This window comes from Capra hircus, chromosome 6 (genome assembly GCF_001704415.2).
Source record: "Capra hircus breed San Clemente chromosome 6, ASM170441v1, whole genome shotgun sequence".
NCBI lineage: Eukaryota > Metazoa > Chordata > Mammalia > Artiodactyla > Bovidae > Capra > Capra hircus.
Window position 1 is genome coordinate 46,685,766 of NC_030813.1, and position 25,172 is coordinate 46,710,937.

General features: G+C 39.4%; 1 protein-coding gene across 2 annotated transcripts in view; it reads left to right on the forward strand.

The window, feature by feature from the left end:
- STIM2 (stromal interaction molecule 2) overlaps positions 255–25,172 on the forward strand; it is a 175,971-nt gene continuing 151,053 nt past the window's right edge. Inside the window, exon 1 of one of the 2 annotated variants that reach the window (XM_018049352.1) lies at positions 255–1,036. In XM_018049352.1, the coding sequence (XP_017904841.1) occupies positions 622–1,036 (415 nt within the window). In that variant the 5' untranslated portion in view covers positions 255–621. The remainder of the gene's footprint in view (positions 1,037–25,172) is intronic. The other variant, XM_018049353.1, reaches the window with a different exon arrangement.

Sequence of the window (25,172 nt, forward strand, 5' to 3'; positions counted from 1 at the left end):
GTACCAAAATACTGGAGACGCCGCAGTTTCGGATTATAAGGTTTTCTGACCCATGCAATTATTTGTCTGCCGTCTGCTCGGCTAAAACTCGCTCAAACGATTTGGGATGTTCGTACTCTCCTCCTCGCCTCCTTGGTTCCCGCTCTCAGTCCCCTGCCGTCTCAATCGCGGTGGGGGCGTGAACGGAGGAGGAGGACACCGCGGTCTCCTTCCCCACCCCCAATCTTCGCGGGTCTGCGAACGCCTTGGAAACCACTCCGCGGCCCTCTTCCTCCCTGGAACGCCCCGGGGGCGGGACTCGGGGGCCGCGCAGGCCCAGTGCAGCCGCTCCGCGCCTGCGCAGCGGAGCAGCTGAAGGAGGCGGGGGATTGGTATCCGAGCGAATGTGTGAGGGGAGGAGGTGTCCGGGCCGAGCGTGGTACTACGACGGGCGCGGGCCGGAGGGGGCGGGGGGATGCGCCGCGGCGGCGGCGGCGCGGGCGCTGGGACTGGTGTTTGGAGGCGCCAGAGCAGCGGATCCCGGTCTCGCTGCCGCAGCAGCGCGGGTGTCGCGCGCGGCCTGAAGACGCCGTACCTTTTTGCTCCTCACCTTTTTTTTTTTTTTTTAAATAACCGGAACCAATGAACGCAGCCGGGACCCAAGCTCCAGAGGCCGCCGGTGCCGACGGGACCAGACTGGCGCCCGGCAGGAGCTCGCGTCTGGGGTGGCGGGGGCGGCCCGAGGAATCACAGGCGGCGGCGGCGCCTCTCGAAGCGGACGAGTGGCCGGCGGCCGGGGCGCCGCCGCGCTTTCCCCCCGCTCCTCCTCCTCGTCCTCATCCCGCCACGACGTCCGGCCCGGCCTCGGGCTGGCTGCGGCGGCGGCTCTGGGCTCCGCTGCTGGTGCTCGGGCTGCTGGTGGCCGGCGCGGCGGACGGATGCGAGCTGGTGCCCAGACACCTCCCTGGACGGCGGGCGGCGGGCTCTGCTGCGGCGGCCGCCTCCCCTGCCGCTGCCGCGGCGGCGGCGGCGGGCGACAGCTCGGTGCTCATGACAGGTGAGGGCCTGGAGGGCGGAGGGCGGCGGGCGGGGCTCTGCCGGACACTGCGGGACCACCATCTTCAGGAGGGGCCCGCGCCGCTCCCGACGCCTGCACTTCGACGGCCCGGGTCAGTGCGTGATGCCCGGACGCCAGCGCCCTGGTCGCTGCTTGGTCGCCGTCTCCTGCACTCCGGATGCCTTCCCTCTCCCCCCAACACCCCGCCCTCGCCAGAGCCTCCAGACGGCATTCACTTCCCCGCCCTTAAGTCTGCTCCCCGGTGTTCCACGCTGAGCAATGCAGTGGTTTCTCTTCCGTGCTGCAGAAAGAGCCGGCAGGGTTTGCAGGGTACTGGGCTGATTTTTTTTTTTTTTGAAGCTGCTAGAAGTAGTCAGCAGCAGCAATGCGGTATGGAGTCCGCCTCTGGTGCTGCTTTTGCAAAGGCAGCTGGCAGCGAGTCTCACCGGTTCAAAGCCCCGCTGAGCAAAATGTCCCAGGGGAGACTGCTAGAGCGGATTCTTTGAGAGCCATAATACCTAGTGGTATTAGCGGTTCCTTGTTAGTATGGCAAACCTCTAGTCTAATGTGGATTTTTTTTTTTTTCTTTTTGAGGAGTGGGAGGAAGACCCTTTTAAAGGATGGATAGATAGTATTTGCTGGTGGGATCATCACGGTGCAAAGGGTGCAGAAAGCTCAGCAGCTAACCAGCAAGATACCGAAAATTTACCAGTGCAGGATATTTGGTGCTTGTATTTGAGCAGCATAGTCCTTACAGACTGCAATAGCACCTTAAAAAATATGGAACGTTCTTGAAATTTGCGAACATGTATGGTAAGATGAGGTAGAAAATTAAATCCTTTAAAGCTTTCCGTTTTCGTGTGCTGCTGATAGGTTGTGGTTTAAGTAATGATGTAAGGATCTTGAAATGCTTTCTTTGGGAAAAGTAATGGCGTTAAAGTGAGCTTTTTTTTTTTTTTTTGAACTTTATTTTTAAAAGTAATTTGTAGGTTTTCTATATAACTGCAGGACTAAAAAGGACACAGTCAAGTGTAACAGTATGACCCATCATTAATTTAACCAAAGATATAGTCGAACAGGCGTTTGAAAGTTACTAACAGCTGCTGTGAGTGGTGCTCAGGAGGTGGAGTTCAGAGCAAAGCAGCTATTCTCTGGGTTCTGTGACAGGATGTTTACTGTTATAGCGAGGAGGGTGTTGGTAAACTTTCCAAGCTTTTTGGAAGTTTTATGAAACATGATGATCGGAATATTTACCTTGCTTTACCCTAAAACTTATCAGGCCCTTTAAATGGAACTTGAAACATCAGATCTCCATGATTTGATAAAAAGATTACAGAATGGTCAGTATTAGGAGTGTAATAGAGTTTGAGTGAGAGAGTAGATTGGATACTTTTATGCTTGAATAGACTTATAGTAATCATTAAGAAGGTAGCAAGATAAAACTAGACTGTGGAGTTTTAATGCCTCATGCAGGAAGGGAGGGGGTGAAACTCCTTGGGTTTCTAGAAGGAATAGGAGTGTGACTCTTAGTTTCTTGAGTAGAAAAGTTTGGTTAATACATAATTGACTACTGTTTTATCAATATGTAGTTGGTAGAATGGCACATGATTCAGAAAATTTAGAATTAACCACTAATGTTGTGTGTCATGTAGATTACATCAGGAAAATTACTTAAGATGGGATTTTATTTTAATAAGCAGTTAATAATCCTTCCTTTTGAAGACTTAAGTTCCTCTGAGTTATTTATGGCATTGTGAAAAAGGCAAGGTGATTTGTATTGGATGAAAAGTATGATATATCACACAAAATGAGTTTGAGTGGTAGTGCTTTAAAGTAAGTTTACTAAAATAATATTAACCCTGAAATTTGTTTTTAATATTCTTTCCCTTTGTTAGAATATTGATTTTGAAAAGTTGGACATTTCTGTTTAAACTTTAAGATAATCAAACTACGCAATGCACAAGTTGTCATTTTAATAAGTATGTAAATACAGTCAACAGAACTGGTAGCTGGGAAAAGGTAAATTGAAAGTCCACAAGAAAGTTAGAGAATATTGAAAATTTCATTGATTTATATGGTCTGTATTGGGCTCCTTCCTATTCTTCTGATTGTATGAATAGTGCTATCTTTTATGGTTTCCGTTTGTAAATGTTGTGCTAAACTCAGAACATAATTATTGCTATTGTACGCTTCAGGAAGTAGAACCGTAGAAAAAAAAAATAACAGCATTATCATAATCTAGTCAGTGTTAATGGATAGAAATGGAGTAGAGAGTTTCAGTAATAAAAGTAAGTTTTATGTGACTTTTGAAAAGTGGAAAATTCTTGTAAGAATTTGGAGACAATTGTTCTCTCTGACTCTGTATTAATGATGTCATTTAACCGTGAATTCTTAGTAGATTTGAAAATGACAATCAGAGTCACTATCTTCTTTTCCTCTTCAGATTAGTATTTTAAATACTTAGATTTAGCAACACCATGAGTTTTTCTCTTACTAATAAGATCTAGAGAGCATTGTCTTCCACTGAAGTTTTCCTCTCAGGAGTTTTACTGTAGAGGTTTAGTGTAGTTTAAGAATGAATTGCCTGTCAGTCATCTACTGCATGCTTAGTTTTGAGCAAGCAGGTGTTCTTTTAAAGAGACTGTGTGCATTTGTGCTCAGTTGCTTCAGTGGTGTCTGACTGTTTGCAACCCTGGAGACTGTAGCCCACCAGGCTCTGCTGTCCATGGAATTTTCCAAGCAGAAGTACTGGAATGGGTTGCCATTTTCTCCTCCAGAGGATCTTCCTGACCTAGGGATAGAACCCCCATCTCCTGCTTTGCAGGCGGATTCTTTACTGCTGAGCCACTGGGGAAGCCCTTGAGAGAGAGAGACGTTATGTCAGATCATCAGGATAAACAGACCCGTTGTCATAAGAATATTGATTTATTTTTTCTTTTTTTTTAATATTACTGTTTTAGGATTTAGTTTGTGCAAATTTTTGATAAGATGAAACCATTAAAAAGGCTTTGTAGTAAGGGTTTAAGTTATATATGTGTATATGTATATAATATTTTAATAATAATTTTAACTTAATAATAACTGGATATATACTTAGGGTTCTTTGAAAGCGATTTTGAAATTTAAAGCAAGCTAGGGATGCACTTGTTGATTATAATCTAAAGCAGTGCTTGAATAATGAAAACATCATGTTTTTTTCTCTTTTGCCTAACAGATTCACAGTCAGTGACTTGATCCCAATCAAGTCTGAGTGATTGATCTCATCCAGATATGGTCCCTGAGAAACAGTTTATGAAAGGGCATTGACAGAGGGCATATACATATATATACACACACACGTATGTTTTTGTGTGCATAATGTACATACATAAACATATTGCATGTATATAGAACACAATTATTCTGGTAAAATATGCAGAACAATTGAAATATTAGAACATTTTCAGAGTCTTTTAAAACAAATTTTATCTTAAAGAAATTTGCTTCTATCATTCTTTTATGAATTAATGTTACCCTTTTTAGTGTTTATATAAAGGTTTTAACTGTAATACTTTTCACTAGTTTGGCATATTAGTAAAAATATAAAATTCATATTTTTAAACATGTCTTTTGGAAGTATTAACATTTCATTGAAAATTTAAAGCGTTCTTTTTTGAAAGTATAATACCATTTAGAAGAGCCACTACTACTTTCTAATGTTAAACATGTCTGTGTTGTAGGGCTTTCACTTAGATGAAAATATCTCACAGGAGCATGATTGTCTTTGGGAAAACATTAAACTTCACTTTTTTCACCTTGCCTCCCTAACATTTACCCAGCAAACGCTGTCACTTTTTTGAAGGTTAGCAGTTGGCTTGAGTGTAGTATATATTACTCCGAGTAATATTTTGTGAATTTACATGTGTTAATGGATTCATTGTGACAGTAGTTAAATTCATAGTGTAGCTCACATAGTAATAGAAAATGTTTTCACTCCTTTCGTGAAGTTACTCTTTTTGGATTTAGCTTAGGATTTCATGAAACCACCTTTTGATGGCTAGCTCTTCTGCAGTATCCTTTTTTTCCTTTCCCATAGTTAACATTTACCAGTCCCTTTCTTTACTAGTCTTTGGCCATAGCTCTAGGTTGTTTTTTTCTTTTTCCTGATTGCAGAATTAAAGAATATACTCATATGCCTTTGATCTAGTGTATTCTGACCATTTAAGAATTGGTAGTAATATCATTGGTCTGGAAACACTGCATCCCTTGGTGCTCTTTGAGTATACTGTGGCAGAACTGATTGGTCTCTGTTGGTAATCCCCTGGCACAGGAAAAACTCAGAGGGCCAGCTGGAATAGTTCAGGATTTAGCTTAATTTTAACAGGAGGAGGATCCACACAGAAATTGTTTAATTTGCTAAAGGTTTGCTTTGTGACTGGATACATGCTAATATTTTTAGATTAATTAATACTTTTGAGTAACTATATCACGCATTTTAGATATTGCCCTGCTCATTGATGATAATGCAGCATGGAACACTTTATTTGTGTATATGGTAGCCAAAGTATAAACTCATTAAGCTAATGTTAAGTTTAACAACTAATAATATGATTAGCTGATTAGCAAGCCATTTTTGATTTTTGTCAGAATTTGGACCTTACTTGATTAAGACCTACCTAGGAGATTACTTCTGAATTGATCAGATTTCATCAACCAAGCAATTATCAGGCGAACGCAGACTACCACGTAGTCGCTAAGTCGTGTCCAACTGTTTCGCAGCTCCATGGACTGTAGCCCTCCAGGCTCCTCTATTAATGGCATTTCTCAGGCAAGAGTACTGGAGTGGATTGCTATTTCTTTCTCCAGGGAATCTTCCAGACCCAGGAATTGAACCTGCGTCTGCTGCATTGGCAGGTGGATTCTTTACCACTGAGCCACCAGGGAAGCCCACCACGTAGTAGGAATGGAAAAAAAATAAGAGAGTAAGACGTGGGTTTGCCTATTGGGAATAATACTATTATTTGATGGTCAGTATTTTGCTAACTGCTGTATGTATATCACTGTTTTTGATTGAGAAATTAATTGTTAGATAATTGCTTTCTTCAAATAAAAGATGAGAAAATTGAAGCAGGATAATCTTAAGTAAGTAACTTGTCCAAGATCACAGTAAGTAGCAGAGTTAGACATTGATGTGGGTTTCTCTGACTCCAGAGCTTTGTTTCTTAACTGGTGTGTTGTATGCATCATTATATACTCAAGTAGACATAATAATAGACTGTGATTAACTGTAACAGACTTCAAAATGTTAGAGAAAGTAAGGCTACTGGAGACTGTGCCTTGGAACAGGGTTGGATTTGAGCTTGACCTTGATGTATTATAGATAGGACTTCTTGTGGAGATGAGTGAAAAGGCTTTCAAGAGGGAGGTATATACAAGAATAACTAATAAGTGAAATAGCTTTCTTTAATGTTTAAGCATGACTCATACAGTAAACAATCTGCCTGTGATGCCGGAGACCCAGTCCTGGGTGGGGAAGATCCCCTGAAGGAGGAAATGGCAACCTATTCCAGTATGCTTGTCTGAAAAATCCCATGGACAGAGGAGCCTGGTGGGTTGCAGTCCATGGAATCGCAGAGTCAGATGTGAATGAGTGACTAATACTGATAGAGTGTGTGTAGAATAGTAGAAATGCAGGGAGAAAGAAGGTTTGCCAAATTATCAAGAACAGTATTCCCTGATGTCAGGACTTCCCTGATAACTCAGTTGGTAAAGAATCCCCCTGCAATGCAAGAGATACCAGTTTGATTCCTGGGTCGGGAAGATCCACTGGAGAAGGAAAGGCTACCCATTCCAGTATTCTTGGGCTTCCCTTGTGGCTCAACTGGTAAAAAACCCACCTGCAGTACAGGAGACTGGGTTTGATTCCCTGGGTTGGGAAGATCCCCTGGAGAACAGAAAGGCTACCCACTCCAGTACTCTGGCCTGGAGAATTCCATGGACTGTATAGCCCGTGGGGTCACAAAGAGTTGGACACGACTGAGCAACTTTCACATAATAGTCTCTAGTTTATTCGCTGGCTATTGAAATGTCAAGATATTTAAAACTGGGGTATGCAGCCAGGTACTGGGGAGTATGGAAAGCCACAGGGAAGTTTTGATACATTTTCTTGATATATTCATTTTACTAATATTTTGAAAACAAACATTAAATATTTAATAGTAATTTAAAACATTTAACAATACTAAACGTGTAGGTTATGGAAAAAATAGGTTTATTATAAACTTTGAGGTTGAACAAAAGGCTTGAAAATGTATCTTGAACTTTCAGAATGTTTTGTTCATGAACTGAGTTCTAAATCTATCATCCTGTCAGGGGTTGAAAAGCCCTGTGGTTTTTAAACATGGGAGTGACATGACCTCAGTGTTTGAAAAGCTAAGTATGGGTGGATGGAAGTGGGGAGATAAGAGAGATAAATAAAGAGGCCAATTAGTAAGCTATATAGAAGTGGAGGTCTTGAGAGTTTAAAATGATGCAGTGGCTATGAAAATGTTTAAAGGAAATTTTATAAAATTTAATGTTAGATTAGAAAGGAATCTATAGGAGGTTTGAGAAATAAAAGTTACCTTTAATCTTTAAACTCCTAGAGCTTGTAGAATGATTTAAATTGGTACAAGTCCTTGAAAGGCAAGAAGAAACACTTGGTTATAGAGGGTCTTCTTTATTTCAAATATGCCTTTTTAATATAACATTATTTTTGTATGTGATTGGACTTACATGTTGATTTCCTAAGTATTTATATGAAGTTTTTTAGTATTCTGTATTTAGAAATGAATGTCTATTCCTTAACAAAGGATAACTCTATAGATTGAACTAACATTACAATGCTTCAGAGTTGAACCTCCCCCCTACCCTTCTTTGAATGAATAACAGTGCCTCAGAGTGCTGACATATTGTTTTCAGAAGTAATTTTTGAGTTTCATTGTGAATTACACATTTGATCACATGCCAAATCTAAATGATTTTTTTCCGTATTCTTCCAGATCTTTATATTCGTAGGTATTAGATATTCAATCCTTCTTGACACTTGCTAATCCTACCTTCAGCAACTATTCTTGACTGGTTTCACTGTTGCAGATTTAAGGATGGTTCTCTCCTAAGCCTGAGTGCCCAGTCCTGTGCTCCTCTGGTCTAGCTGAACATTTCCTCCTCAGAGAGCTTCATTACTAGGAAAGTTCTAAATTGGGGGTGGGGAACCCCAAGCCAATGATTGATTTGACTTTTGACTTTATTTCATTTGGCCCTTGAGGTGATACTGCACAGTTATCATATTTGCGGTCCTGGGAGTAATTTCCTTTTCTGCGAGGCTTCATCAGCCATCTGGTCTGAAATGAAACAACTTTTAGGATTAAGGCTAAGATCAGTTGTAGAACAGTGCCTTTTCAGTGTTTTCTTAAGATAGTGGCAACTTCCCCACCCCAGGACCAGGGAACTAGAGTATGACAAAGAGAGTTTACTTGGACTGACTCATTTCAAAACCAAGTGCCTGTATCTGTCCCAGTATTTCTTTATAATGAATTTGTGTTTTTGTGTGCTTCTGGATCTTAGCTTCTGTAATTCGCAATTTACTTTTTTCCTCTAGTCATTTTCACTTTCTGTACCTCTCTTTGATTTTCCTAAATGTGACATTATATGGAACTGAAAATGTTGAAGACATTTTACAGAATTAAATTTAAATTTAAAACTATTTGAATTGAATATCTTATTTGTTTAATTAAAAAATACTGAGAAGCCTCATCACAAACCCCCACATTAATGAAGATGATTTATAATTGTTTTTTAAGTGATTCTCAATAATTGAAAAGGTTTTTAAATCCTGATTTGATTTTTTTCCTTGCTGTTCACAATGTACATGTTATTGCACTCATGTTTTCTTTACACTGTTTTTCTTTCCTTTCAAAAATATATGATGTTGAGTAATAGATAATCTTAGTTCCCCTCCTTTTTTATTCCCATTCTCCAGCAATAAATCTTTTAACTTTTCCATTCGTGACAAATACATTGTTTTCCCTGTGTTTTCCTGCTCTCTGTCATCTTCAGCTGTTTCTACTTTGTCACTCAACTTCAGACTATATTAATCCTTGATGTTTCCTCCTTCTGTGTTTCTGGGTCCAAATTAAAAAAAGAAAACAGCAAAAAAAAAACTACTCGAAATCTTTGTCCAGCTGTGGTATAGGTATCTTTTGCTGTTTCTTGACTGCCGTGAATGTAGGATCCTAGATCCCTGACGAGCGATGGTACCCTCGTGCCTTGGAAGCAAGGGAACTCCCCTCCTTTGCTGTTTCTTGAATTTGCTTCTTAAAATATATCTTGTGCTATGCATCCAGTGTTTGGTTCTAGTTCTGTCAAAATGGATCCTGAAAAAACCCCATAGAGGCTAAAAATGAGAAAGTCGGACTTCAGTGAATATGTGTGTTCACATAAGTTTTGAACATTTTTGAATGACTGTTTTGTGCCAGACATGATACAAAGAACTGGGGATATAAAATTTGACCATTTTTATTGTTGCAAAAACAATGTAAACTTGAAAACTGCCAAAGTGGTGCATAATTTTAAAAAATGTTATAAATGTTATATCATTCTTAAAAATTGAGGTATAGATGTACAATAGTATAAAAGTTTCAGGTGTATAGCACAGTGATTCACAATTTTTAAAGGTTATACTCCATTTATAGTTATTGTAAAATATTGGCTGTATTCCCTTTGTATCCTTGTAGCTTATTTATTTTATGTGTAGTAGTGTGTACCTCTTAATTCCTCACCCCTTTCTTGCCCCTCCCCGCTTGTGTCTCCCCATTGGTAAACATTAGTGAGTCTGCTTCTTTTTTTGGTAATATTCACTAGTTTGTTTTGTTTTTTTAAAATTCCACAAATAAGTGATACCATACAGTATTTGTCTTTCTCTGTCTGACTTATTTCACTTAGCATGATACCCTCCAAGTGGCAAAATTTTGTTCTTTTTTGTGGCTGAGTAGTATTCCAGTATGTACGCGTGCGCGCGCGTGTGTGTGTGTATACACGCCACATCTTCTTTATTCATTCATCTGTTGGTGGACACTTAAGTTGCTTCATATCTTGACAATTGTAAATAATGCTGCTGTGAACATTGGGGTGGATATATCCATTTGAATTAGTGTCTTTTTTTTTTTTTTTTAGTGTATATAGGTGTGAAATTCCTAGATCATATGGTAGTTCTAGTTTTAGTTTCTGAAAAATCTCCATACTGTTTTCCGCAGTACTCGCACCAGTGTGCATTCCCATCAGCAGTGTAAGAGGGTTCCCTTTTCTCCACATCCTTGCCAGCATTTGTTATTTGTATTCTTTTTGATGATAGCCATTCTTGATAGATACCTCATTCATAATAAGGTGAAATCTCATTATAGCTTTAATTTGCATTTCTCTGATGATTAAGGATGTTGAGGATCTTGTCATATGCCCATTGGCCATCTGCATATCTTCTGGAAGAATGTCTATTCAGGTCTTCTGCCCATTTTTTGATTGGGTTGTTTGCTTTCTTGATATTGAGTTTTATGAGCTGTTTATATTGGATGTTCACCCATTATTGGTTATAGCGTTTGCAAATATTTTCTCTCATTTAGTAGGTTGTCTCTGTTGATGGTTCCTTTTCTGGGCAAAAGCTTTTAAGTTTAATTTGGAACCACTTGATTATTTTTGGCTTTATTTCTTTTGCTTTAGAGGACAGAGCCATAAATTATTGCTATAATTTATGTCAAATTCTTCTAGGAGTTTTATGGTTTCTGGTCATATACTTTGATCTTTAATCTGTTTTGAATTTATTTTGTATATGGTGTTAGGGAATGTTCCACTTAAAGTCTTTTTGCTTGTAGCTGTCTGGTTTTCCTAGCAGCACTTATTGTAGAGACTGTCTTTTCTCTCTTGCATGTTCTTGCCTCCTTTGTTGTAGATTGACCATAGGTGTGTGGATTTATTTCTGGACTCCCAGTTCTGTTTTGTTGATCTATGTGTCTGTTTTTAATGCCAGTACCATACTGTTTTGGTTACTATAAGCTCTGTAGTATAATCTGAAGTCAGATTCCTCTAGCTCTGTTCTTTCTCAAGATTGTTTTGGCTATTTGGGATCTTTTATGTTTCCATACACATTTTAAAACTACTTGTTCTAATTCTGTGAAAAATGCCCTTGGTGTCTTGATAGAGATTGCAGTGAATTTGTAGATTGCCTTGGGTAGTACAGTCATTTTAATAGTATTAATTCATCTAATCTAATCCATGAACACAGTGTATCTTACCATTTGTTTGTGTTGTCTTCAGTTTTCTTTCATCAGTCTCTCACAGTTTTTTGAGTACAATTCTTTTACCTCCACAGGTAGATTTCATCCTAGGTATTTTATTTTTTTGATGTTATTGTGAATGGGATTGCATCCTAAATTTCTCTTTCTGATAGTGTCTTGTTAGTCTAGAAATGCAACAGATGTCTATTTGCTTTTTAAAAGGAAATGACTATATATACTAGCTTATTTAGTAGCATGCCTGCGTTTATTAAAAATATCAGAATATTTGTTACAGGTGCTTGTTATACATTTGCAGTATTAAGAATAAGTCTCCCTTTTCTTTGGGGAAAGTTATATAAATAAACGTTCTTTTTTGTTTACTCTGTGTTACTTTTATCCTTTATTAACAGAGAAACTAAAAAATGCAAGCAAACGAAAAGCTTCAGTGAGTTTTATGTGCCACTCACCAAGGATTAATAAACTATCAATCCTTTCTGTTTTTCCAAGAGGGGATATACCCACTGAAAAGGTGATGCTCCATTGTGATGGAGGTATTTGAACATTTGGCTATGTACTATATTTAATAGAATTACAAAGATGGAATTCCTAACTTTAATTTGGTGAGGTGGGTTATTAATGAAGGTGTTCCTGCCTCTCCACAGTAGAGGTATATCCTTACTGAAAATATACGAGAGTTTACCAGATAGGGAAATTCACACTGGTGTGAGAGACATAAGCTGGGTAGAGTGGGAAATGACTCTGGTCATGGACATTGGCATTTGAGAATGCTATATGGAGATTGTGAATTACCAGATACTCAAGATGGCAGAGTCAGTTGTGAGCCAGCTTGTAGTGTATCAACATTTGTATTTGAATGTGAGATTTAAATTTATACCTGGCATTTGTGTATTTTATCTCACTTAAACTTTACAGAAGCCTTGTGAAATTATGGTCTTCTCTATGATAATTATTCCACATAATGGAGAGATTTAGGATTGCTCTCAAATAGTTTATACCTTAAAAATCCTCCAGTGCCAAGGATTTTTATGATAAAGCCCAGGGTGTGATTGGAAGTGAATTAGAAAATGAGGCTGGAGAAGTAGTAGAGTTAAACTTTATGATTAATGTTAAATTCTAGATCTTTATTGTTCAAGGAATTTTATAACTTCCTTCTTCATTTATCTTTGGTTCAGTTCAGTTCAATCACTCAGTCATGTTCAACTCTTTGCAACCCCATGAACTGCAGCATGCCAGGCTTCCTTGTCCATCACCAACTCCTGGAGCTACTCAAATTCATGTCCATTGCGTTGGTAATGCCACCCAACCATCTGTTCCTCTGTTGCCCCCCTTCTCGTGTTCAGTCTTTCTCAGCATCAGGATCTTTTCCAGTGAGTTGGTTCTTCCCATCAGGTGGCTAAAGTATTGGAGTTTCAGTCAGCATCAGTCCTTCCCATGAATATTTGGGACTGATTTCCTTTATGATAGACTGGTTGGATCTTCTTATAGTCCAAGGGACTCTCAAGAGTCTTCTCCAACACCACAGTTAAAAAGCATCCATTCTTTGGTGCTCAGCTTTTTTTATAGTCCAACTCTCATCCATACATGACTACTGGAAAAACCATAGCTTTGACTAGATGGACCTTTGTTGGTAAAGTAATGTCTCTGCTTTATAATATGCTTTGTAGGTTGATGATAGCTTTTTTTCCAAGGAGTAAGCATCTTTTAATTTCATGGCTGCAGTCACCATCTGCAGTGATTTTGGAGCCCCCCAAAATAAAGTCTCTCACTGTTTTCATTGTTTCCCTATCTATTTGCCATGAAGTGATGGGACTGGATGCCATGATCTTAGTTTTCTGAATGTTGAGCTTTAAGCCAACTTTTTCATTCTCCTCTTTTACTTTCATCAAGAGGCTCTTTCTGCCATAAGGGTCATGTCACCTGCATATCTGAGGTTATTGATATTTCTCCCGCCAATCTTGATTCCAGCTTGTGCTTCATCCAGCTCGGCATTTTGCATGATGTACTCTGCATATAAGTTAAATAAGCAAGATGACAATATACAGCCTTGACGTACTCCTTTTCCGATTTGGAATCAGTCTGTTATTCCATGTTCAGTTCTAACTGTTGCTTCTTGACCTGCATACACATTTCTCAGGAGGCAGGTCAGGAGGTCTGGTATTCCCATCTCTTGAAAAGTTTTCCAGTTTATTGAGATCCACACAGTCAAAGGCTTTGGTGTTATCTTTGGTAAATAACCAATTTTTCCTTCCTTAAAGTTTTGCTGTTAACTATTCTGAGCTCTTAAAAATGCTCATTTAAAATGTACATTTCTGAGGCTTAAGACAACTTAAAAAAATTGGTATTCTCAATAAGTGGGTAATTCCTGTTGTGCTTTGTTTTCATGGCTATTTAAGGATGAAATGTAATTTTTAAGAAACATAGCATTTTATATCTTGAATTTTTATTTGGGCCATAAGTCAGTTCCAGTTTTTGTGAAGAGTATTAAGAGCATAGTCTCTAGACTACAGCATGATTTCCTGGGCTTGAGTCCCAGACTGACAGTGGTATTGTAACTTAGGGTAGATGGTTTAACCTATTAGTACCTAAATTTCCTTATCTCTAAAATGGGTTTTAAAGTACAAATGAGTTCATCTGTGTAGAAGAGTGCTTTGAGTATGGCAAGTGTAAGTGTTCAGTTATTGTTGATTTTTTTTAAATCTGTAGATAGAGATGTGGGAAAGTTGTAGAAATGTGCAGTGATATATCACATGTTGTTAAGATGTTTTGCATACATGTAGAAAAGTAAGACATTGTTTGAGTCCCTTTTGTAATCTCAACAACCATTAATGGCCTGTTGTTCTTCTGTTGCTAAGTCATGTCCAACTCTGCGACCCCGTGAACTGCAGCATGCCAGGCTTCCTGTCCTTCATGGCCTGAGATTAGTTAAAACTTTGTAGAAATAGAAAACTAAGTGTAGACAGAGATTGAGGAGTACTATGGTATTTTTAAGAAGTTGGTTGTATGGTTAGCTTGAGTTGTTCTTTACCTTTATTTTATATAATTACAAGATGCATGTAACAGCTGAAATATTAGTCTTAAAAATCTTAAATTTCCGAGTGTAAAGATTTATTACAGGAAATTTAGAGTATGTTGACAATTATAGTTAACATATCTACCTCAATAACTAGAAATAATAATTATAGCATCAGTTACACCCTTTTAAAGATCTGTATGTATATTTAATAACAGGCTCATAGAATGATTTTTCCTTAATGTGGAATTAATAAGGTTTTAAATGTTAAGTATATAACAGGCATATGATAAATATTAGGGATATAATGATGGACAAGACTGATGAAGTCCTTGTCCTGATGGAGCCTGCATTTTGTTTGGGAAGATAGGGAAAAAAAATAGTTAATTAGAAATGCCATCAAGGAGTGAAAGAGGCAGAAGACAGAAAATACTGTGGATGGTGTGGGGACACCTGTTCATTTAGGTAAGCTGGTTAGAGAAGGCTTCTGAGAGGGTCACATTTAAGGTGACATCTGAAGGATAATGGAGAGCCAAGACGGTGAAGGATTAGGGACGAGCATTCTGCACAGGGGCAATAGCATGGATAGAGACTTTGAGGCAAAAAGAATCTGAATTGTCTGAAGAAGCGAGAGAGTATTATTTTGACTGAGCATCTTGAAGGGAGGAGGAGAGTAGCGTGTGATCTGGGTGTATAAGCAAGAAGGACCAGATGGTACAGAGCCTCATAGACCTTGTTTGAAGTTTATCAGTGGGTGATAGGAAGCAGCTGAAGGATTTTAAGAAGAGTTAAGTGATAGGATTTATTTTTGTTTGGCCTGATCTGTGTGTTTTTATACTGTGAAAAGAATCCTTAACATAAAATTTGTCATCTTAACCATTTTTAAGTGTACAGTTCAGAAGTGTTAAGTATATTTACTACCATTCTACCTTATTTCTGTGAATTTGACTACTTTTGATAGGTCCTGTAAGTGGAATTATGTAGTATTTGTCTTACTGTGACTAGCTTATGTCGCTTAGCATAGGGTCCTCACGGTTCATCCTTTTTGTATATAATACAGAATTTTCTTTCATCTGAAGGCTGAATAATATTCCAGTGTATGTTTATACTGCACTTCTAAACATAGATTTATTTTATTTTTTGGCTGTGGGTGGGTGCTCGTTGCTGCACATGGGCTTTCTCTAGATGTGGCCAGCGGGGGCTACTCTTCACTGTGGTGTGCGTGCTTCTCTTGTTGGGGAGCATGGGCTGTATGTGCCTGGGCTTCAGTAGCTGCGGTGTGTGGGATCAGTACTTGGCGGCTTGTGGGCTTAGTTGCTCTGTGGCATGTAGGATCTTCCTGGGTTAGGGATCGAACTGGTGTCCCTTGCATTGCAAGGTGAATTCTTAACCAGAGAAGCCCTCTACTGCATTTTTTAAAATGTCCTTTCATCTGTTGGTTTTACCTCTTGGCTATTGTGAATAGTGCTGCTCTGAATGTGGGTATGCAAATACCTCTTTGAGATTTTGGTTTCAATTTTTTTGGATGTGTGTGTATATATTAGTGTTTTGAGGAAACTAAACTTTTTGTCTTTTCTGTGGTGGTTTCTTTTCTTTTGTACTCTTTTCTATGGTGGTTGTACCATTTTACAGTCCCAGCAGCAGAGCATGTGTTCAGTTGGTCCATGATTTATGTTTTAAAGATTTCTTTGGCTGCTCTTTGGGGATGAGTTGTTGGGAGCAAGAGTGTCCACAGGGAGACTGACTAGGAGAGTAATTATTAGAGTCCAGTTGAGAGTTAATAAAGGCCTGGACTAGGATGATAGGAGAAAAGGGTTAACGAGGTATTTTGGAACTAGAATTGATTTGACTTGCTGATGGATTGGAAAGCAGGGATAACTGTTAGATTGGTAGCTTCAAGGTTCCTAATGACATCCGAAATGCTAATGCGGGTAGAAAAGCTTCCCAGAGCCCTCAGCGTATTTCTTCTCATGCCTCATAGGTCAGGCCTGGGTTATTGGACAATGGAAATAGGATTTCCCTTGTTTAGAACATTCAGGATTCATTGTCCCAGGGCTAGGGGAGTGGCCCACCTTCCTGAGCACATTGCTGGCCCATATTTGAACAAAATGGAGGTTGTCTTAGGAAGGAGGAAGAGAGGGAGTGGCACATAAGTAATTAGCTTTGTGAGTTTTGGGGAAGCCTCTTGACCTCTTTGCTCCATGTGTAAAATGGGAGTATAACTATCCCACAGAGATGTTTTGAAGACTAAATAGTGTATTTGAAATGTTTACCAAGGAATAAGTTCTCAACAAACGTCATTTTCTTTATGTGATTCTTCCTCCCACCCTCACCATCTTGTTTTGGACTTTGTATTTCCTTTAACTATCCTCCTGTTTTTTGATCAGCCAAACTCAAATTCTTAGAATTACATTTCACCTTTCCCCCACTCCTTTCATTCTTATTGCTACCACAGTGGTTCTGAACTAAATTGTTGGTGTCAGAGGAGGCAGTCTTGTATTCTCTTATATTCTAGTTTCATTCATAAAACTTGTTATTTTTTGGTTATACCAAATTAAATTTAAGCTTGTTTTGAAATTCATAGTGGACACAAACTCCTCCTGATCTTCTGCCCATTATAAATACACTCCACCAAAATTAGGCTAATTCTTGTTCTTTGAAACACATCTTTATTTCCTCCTTTATTCTTTTCCTTACATGTTTCCCTCATGCTAGAGTGTCCTCTCAGTCTATCAAGGTCCATTTTAAATGTTTGTGTATTCAGTCAGTAAATGTTACAATATTCTGTGTTCTGTGCACTGTTGTAAGAGTTGGAGATAGAGTGGTAGGCAGAACTTGACGTGGTTCCTGCTCTTCTGCGTTTATTTAGTCATGAAGTATTCTCAGAGTCATCGTCAATTTGAAGACACGACTTCTACCTTGAGACTTTCTTGACATTCTTTATACAGGCAATATCTGTCTGCCTACATTGTGATACAGTGGTTTTTCTTTCCTTTCTACTCAGTTGAGAGGCATCTGTTCTGGTATCTTTCTCTTAAAAGTTGTATCATAGTCTTGTAAACGCTTTTTGACTTGAAGCTTTGTCTTTGTAATCTGTTATAGTTGATTCTTTACATCTGTATAGTGATTTATGGTTTATAAATATCACTTGGCTACATTGTGGTCTAGCCCTTTAAAATATATGCATAGTTTGGAATACTGTACGATTTCATCATTGACACCTGATCTAACATGTATTTGTTGATATTGAAAAGTTTTGTGTGTATCAGGTATTTTTGGGCAGAATTATAGCACATCTTTATTTATGCCTGTAACTTCTAGTGGAAAAATGTTAACAGGATTAACTTTGCTTTTCACTTTTAAAAACTGAGCAGTTATAATTAATATGTTACTCAGTTGTCTTAATGCTTGAACACTTTAATTGATAATTTCACATCTTTTTGAAGGTGTTTCAGTTCAGTTCAGTCGCTCAGTCTTGTCTGACTCTTTGCGACCCCATGAATCGCAGCACGCCAGGCCTTCCTGTCCATCACCACCTCCTGGAGTTCACACAGACTCACGTCCATCGAGTCTGTGATGCCATCCAGCCATCTCATCCTCGGTCGTCCCCTTCTCCTCCTGCCCCCAATCCCTCCCAGCATCAGAGTCTTTTCCAATGAGTCAACTCTTCGCATGAGGTGGCCAAAGTACTGGAGCTTCAGCTTCAGCATCATTCCTTCCAAAGAAATCCCAGGGCTCATCTCCTTCAGAATGGACTGGTTGGATCTCCTTGCAGTCCAAGGGACTCTCAAGAGTCTTCTCCAACACCACAGTTCAAAAGCATCAATTCTTCAGCGCTCAGCCTTCTTCACAGTCCAACTCTCACATCCATACATGATCACAGGAAAAACCATAGCCTTGACTAGATGGACCTTAGTCGGCAAAGTAATGTCTCTACTTTTGAATATGCTATCTAGGTTGGTCATAACTTTTCTTCCAACAAGTAAGCGTCTTTTAATTTCATGGCTGCAGTCACCATCTGCAGTGATTTTGGAGCCCCAAAAAATAAAGTCTGACACTGTTTCCACTGTTTCCCCATCTATTTCCCATGAAGTGATGGGACCGGATGCCATGATCTTCGTTTTCTGAATGTTGAGCTTTAAGCCAACTTTTTTGCTCTCCTCTTTCACGTTCATCAGGAGGCTTTTTAGCTCCTCTTCACTTTCTGCCATAAGGGTGGTGTCATCTGCGTATCTGAGGTTATTGATATTTCTCCCAGCAATCTTGATTTCAGCTTGTGTTTCTTCTAGTCCAGCGTTTCTCATGATGTACTCTGCAGAGAATTTAAATAAGCAGGGTGACAATATACAGCCTTGACGTATTCCTTTTCCTACTTGGAACCAGTCTGTTGTTCCATGTCCAGTTCTAACTGTTACTTCCTGACCTGCATACAGATTTCTCAAGAGGCAGGTCAGGTGGTCTGGTGTTCCCATCTCTTGAAGAATTTTCCGCAGTTTATTGTGATTCACACACTCAAAGGCTTTGGCATAGTCAATAAAGCAGAAATAGATATTTTTCTGGAACTCTCTTGCTTTTTCCATGATCCAGTGGATGTTGGCAATTTGATCTCTGGTTCCTCTGCCTTTTCTAAAACCAGCATGAACATCAGGGAGTTCACGGTTCACGTATTGCTGAAGTCTGGCTTGGAGAATTTTGAGCATTACTTTACTAGCATGTGAGATGAGTGCAATTGTGCGGTAGCTTGAGCATTCTTTTGCATTGCCTTTCTTTGGAATTGGAATGAAAACTGACTTTTTCCAGTCCTGTGGCCACTGCTGAGTTTTCCAAATTTGCTGGCATGTTGAGTGCAGTACTTTCACAGCATCATCTTTTAGGATTTGAAACAGCTCAACTGGAATTCCATCACCTCCACTAGCTTTGTTCATAGTGATGCTTTGTAAGGCCCACTTGACTTCACATTCCAAGATGTCTGGGTTTAGGGGAATTAAAATGATGTGGTTATTAAAAAAAAAGGAATTTATTCAGTTTATAATCTTACAGACTTTAAAAACTTTTAAAAAGTGCTGATTAACATGAAATTAAGAGTAGTAAAGTCAGTCAGTATTCGGCAGGGACTTACAGTGTGTTACTTAATTGGGGAGTGTATTCAGCAGATGTTCGAATGCCTGCTTCAAACTACTAGACACGTTTTACATGCCAGAGGAGGATAGAAAGTAAACAAATGAAGTCTCTGGTCTCCTGATTTCACTTGTCGTGAAGTTGTAGTTTTGCTTTGTACAGTACCTGATCTTTGAACAGATTGACACTTTCCTCATTTTATGATTGCTGCAGATCCCAGTGTTCACTGGTTTCCACACTCCTTTGTAATTGAAGCTAGGTGGCACATTGATTTTATTCGTGCTCGTTTATAATATCAGTTATAGAAGTCATAATAAGTCTCTGAGTTTTATGCAAAGCATGTATAAATACATGTTTTCTGAAGTCAACTCTAATATAATATAACAGATCTAGAACTGGAATTCAAAATCTAGTAATTCCTGGTTCTGTGTTGTTCTTTTTGCCATATGCCATATCATATTTCTTTATGGGACCTATTTTTTCTCATTGTCCTCTGCTCTCCCTACCCTCCATTCTTCTGCTACCTCCTGATACAATACAATCCACCCCTTGCTTGTTGCTGCCTCCTCTGCCTGACATGCCCCCAGTTGTTCTCCTGGTGCCTGCTCCTGCCCTCAGCTCATGCTTCTGCCTTGTTTAAAGGTGTGTACTTAACTTCACTCTTGTTGCCCCCTTGGGAGCCTTTTCTGGGTAGCGCCAACTGTGTGTAAGCCTTAGGGCATCCACTTTTCTGAGCCTATCTTTGTCAATTTTTGTGTTTTCATTTGCAGCTCTTGGAGTTTACTTATAGATCTTCTTTTTTTTAAAAAGCTTGCATTAGGCTTTTTTTTGTATTTGTATGTTTGTTACCATTTGTAAAATCTTAAAAATAACCAAAACAAAAATTCTTAATGTGTATTTTAAAAATTATACTTTTTAAAACTTTTAACCCCTAGAAACATGTAGATATGTTGGCCCTTTGAATTTAGTCGAAACACGTATGAAAATCTCTGAAGTTTTTTAAACTTGTTTATAAAATTATCAACTAGCTTTTAGAGTGTATTAAAATTTAGTTTTACATTTTGAAGTCTAAAAATTTGTTTATTGATGCTTTTGAACTGTGGTGTTGGAGAAGACTCTTGAGAGTCCCTTGGACTGCAAGGAGATCCAACCAGTCCGTTCTGAAAGAGATCAACCCTGGGATTTCTTTGGAAGGAATGATGCTAAAGCTGAAGCTCCAGTACTTTGGCCGCCTCATGCGAAGAGTTGACTCATTGGAAAAGACTTTGATGCTGGGAGGGATTGGGGGCAGAAGGAGAAGGGGACGACAGAGGATGAGATGGCTGGATGGCATCACTGACTCGATGGACGTGAGTCTGTGTGAACTCCAGGAGGTGGTGATGGACAGGGAGGCCTGGTGTGCTGCGATTCATGGGGTCGCAAAGAGTCAGACATGACTGAGTGACTGAACTGAACTGAACTGAGGTGGCTGGTGGTTATTATATATTCATATAAGCCTTGAATATTGAACTGTTAGTAGTGAGGACTTTTTTCTTCATATTCTAGATTAGTAAAGGGATGAAAAATTGCTATATTTCAGGGCCTCTGATTTATAATGGAACGATATGGGAATAGACTCTGCTCAGGAAATAAAAGATGAGCCTTTTTTTGTCTAGAGTCAGTGTTTCAAGATTTCCAGATAAATAGCAGCTGTTTTTGGTTAAATACAAATTCCAAAGCAAGACATCGTGTGTTTATAGATAATTCTTTTCTAATGATGCTGAAGATGGTCCTGAAAAGTCTTAACCCTAGCACAATTTGAAATTGAAGAACTAAGATCTTATAGGAAAAGTGGGCTTTGATGTGAGGATCAATAGACATGCCAAAGTCTATTAGTATTTATGTTTGCTGAAAGGAAATACCATAGTAAAGAATCATTGCATGTTCTGACTTAGTAATTCAGGAAAGTGTCTTCCTTGGTCGCTCAGATGGTAAAGCCCCTGCCTACAATGCGGGAGACCCAGGTTTGATCCCTGGGTCGGGAAGATCCCCTGGAGAAGGAAATGGCAACCCACTCTAGTACTCTTGCCTGAAAAATCGCATGGACGGAGGAGCCTGGTAGGCTACAGTCCGTGGGGGTTGCAAAGAGTCGGACACGACTGAGCAACTGTCTTGAACACCTGGAATTTCCATTTATCATCTTTTCATTATGAGGAAGGTTTCAGAATTTCCTTCTGTAGCTTGTGAGGTGCTTGAAAACTCATTTTAAGTGATAGACTATATGGTAGTTTGTGCCACTAGTTGAGCTGGGTGTGGCTTTCCTGTTACTAATGTCACCTTCAGTGCACCTCAGACCTGAAATTTCCCCAGTGGAGTATTGCTGTCATTTGGTGTTGTGTGTGGCCTGAATAATGTTCCTGCTTCACTGGCAACTGTCTGCAGCACGACTGCTGTAGAGGGGCCCCTCTGTGTGTGCTGGGTGTTCTCCTGAGGGCCCTTCAGCTTTAGGTAGGGCTTGTGAGCCTGAGCCTTGGCAGTGGGTCTTTCTAAGTCTTCTCCCCTTTCTTCTAGTGGAAGCTAAACTCTGCCTTGTGTCTGAGGGAGTACTTAGGCTAGAGAGAGCTTCCTGTCTTTTGCCCAGTGGTAGCTTACTGCTTAGTTGCAGCATGGGATCCTAGGCCAAGTGGGTCTCTTGTCTTTCTCCTAAGGTAGTGGGATTTTACTACTGCTCTCTCTTAGGAGCAGTGAATCTGCTGGGCCCTGGGGATGGGAGGATTTCTCAGTTATCCTGCTGGTAGATAACTACTTCTGCCAGTCTATGCTTATCTCTCAGACTCTGACTAATAGTGGTTTTTGGTATATATATCTGTGATAATTCTTTCCTTCCAGGTTTTGGATTCTGTTCTCTTATCCTGGTACTCACTTGTCTTCCCTTTCTATGTCCTGACTTCCTATTGATAATTTTTTGCTGCCCAGACCCTCATGGTCTAACTAAATTCCTGCTGCTGCTGCTGCTGTCATTTCAGTCGTGTCCGACTGTGTGTGACCCCATAGACGGCAGCCCACCAGGCTCCCCCGTCCCTGGGATTCTCCAGGCAAGAACACTGGAGTGGGTTGCCATTTCCTTCTCCAATGCAGGAAGGTGAAAAGTGAAAGTGAAGTCGCTCAGTCGTGCCCGACCCTCAGCGACCCCATGGACTGTAGCCTTCCAGGCTCCTCTGTCCATGGGATTTTCCAGGCAAGAGTACTGGAGTGGGGTACCATTGCCTTCTCCGAACTAAATTTCTAGTCTTGTACTTCCTCTGCAGTGTCTTCAGGTTGAGTCATCAACATCACTGAAGTAAGGTACTTACTGAAAAGCCAGGAAGTGTTTCAGTTAATTTTGTGATTCAGAAATTGCCAGTTATTCTATAGTTAATCCACTTGACTGTGTATTATACTTAGCCCTCTGGACCTTGGACTGTTGTGTAATTTGTACCAAAAAGTCTCTAATGAGGATTCCATCCATTCTCCTTAGTTGGTTTCACAATCTAACAGTTGTTACAGGTTTTATTCTTCATTGCTCACCTGTGGTATAGAGTGTATGGTTTTGTAGAGCTTGAGTCAGATGACCTGGGTTTAAATTCCTATTTCACCATTTCTTTTATCTACCTGTCTATCTGTAAAATATTTATTGACTACCTTCTTTATTCTGGGTGCAGAGTTATTACTGTGACTTCCGGCAACTTTAACTTATTGAGCATAGTCATTGTGTTAAGTGCTTTTTATAGGTTCACATTTAATTTTCCAACAACTCTATAATAGCAGTAGGTTTTTTTTTGTAGTAGTAGTACTTATTTGAGGATTTTTTTTTGTAGTAGTAATTATTTGAGGAAATATTGAGTAATTAATTTTAGGAAACTGAAGGCTCAAATAGTTAAGAATCATGCCTACTGCCTCTGGATAGTAAGAGAAAGCAAACCTTCCACAAACATTAGTAATGTTTATTTGAAGGATTCTTTCATAATCTACTTAACTCTTCCTCTGTTAGAAACACGTTGTAAGTTTTAGTTTTGTAAATAATGATTCAGCCAGACTTCTAGGAGCTGTACTTGATTGTTCTGATTTCTCGTTTCCCACATCCTGACCGTCTGTCAGTAATACTGTGGGTTCTAACTCTCCACATGTTTTGAGTTTCTCTACTTTTCTCCATTCCCGTTGCCATCACTCTAGTCCAGGCCACCACTACCCCTCACAGGGATTCCTGCAGTAGCTGCCCACCTTCTTGTTACTGCTGTTAACCTTCGACAGTCTCTCCTCTCTGAAGCCTGTAAAAAATGCACATAAGGTCATTTCCTTCCCATTTCAGTGGCTTTCCTTTGTAATTACAATAAAATAGCAACTTTTTACCCCGGTCTGCAAATCCCTGCTTGTTCTGAGTTCCTTTCTACTGCTAAATATGCCAAACTCTTTCCCTGTTTCTAAGTGTTAGCACTTGAGGTTTACTGCCTGTTCCTAATGAGCTTTTTTTAAAAAAAATTTATTTATTTTAATTGGAGGCTAATTACTTTACAATATTGTAGTGGCTTTTGCCATACATTGACAATCAGCCACGGGTGCACATGTGTTCCCCATCCAGAACCCCTCCTCCTCATCCCATCCCCCAGGGTCATCCCACTGCACCAGCCCTGAGCACCCTGTCTCATGCATCCAACCTGGATCATCAGCTTTTTGCATGGCTGACTTTAGTGTTTTGTTTTGTGTCTTTTTTGGTGACCACCTGTAAGATCAGCCCGTTTCCTTCCTCTCTTCAGTATATACACAAATCACTTAATAGTTTGATACACTTATAACTAGAAATTATATCTTAATATACTTATTATTTGCAATCTGTACTTGCCCATAGAAATGTAAGTTTCTAAAGAATTGGACCCTTGTCTGTCTTATTTGTAATCCTAAGTAGTGTCTAGTATGTTGTCGGTAATCTATAAACTTTTTGGATGATGAATGTCATGATTCATGCCTTTTGTGCATAAGTCTTTCTCTGTATTTTGATCTTTTCCCTTTCTGACGCTAGAAAGCCAGAGTAGAATTAAGCTAAGGGAAATGTTTAATGTATTTTTTAACTGTATATGCTAATTTAAACATTCAGAAATGATTTCCTTTCTATTTAGATCTTATGATACTTAAAATGAGTGCTGTGTTATCTCAGTTTTCATTCTTCTTTTATACAGTTTTCTTTATTATGAACTTGAGATAAGTGTAGCAAAGAAATTTCACCCTCAGAACCACTTTGTTATTGTTCTTTTAAAACACCAATACAGTATACTAACACATATATATGGAATTTAGAAAGATGGCAATGACGACCCTGTATGCAAGACAGGAAAAAAGACACAGATGTGTATAACGGACTTTTGGACTCAGAGGGAGAGGGAGAGGGTGGGATGATTTGGGAGAATGGCGTTCTCCATGTATACTATCATGTAAGAATTGAATCGCCAGTCTATGTCTGACGCAGGATACAGCATGCTTGGGGCTGGTGCATGGGGATGACCCACAGAGATGTTATGGGGAGGGAGGTGGGAGGGGGGTTCATGTTTGGGAATGCATGTAAGAATTAAAGATTTTAAAATTAAAAAAAATAAAAAACTAAAGAAACATTAAAAAAATTAAAATTGAAAAAAATAAAATAAAATTCAGATGTATATTAAAACATCTGACAAACCTAAAAAAAAATATA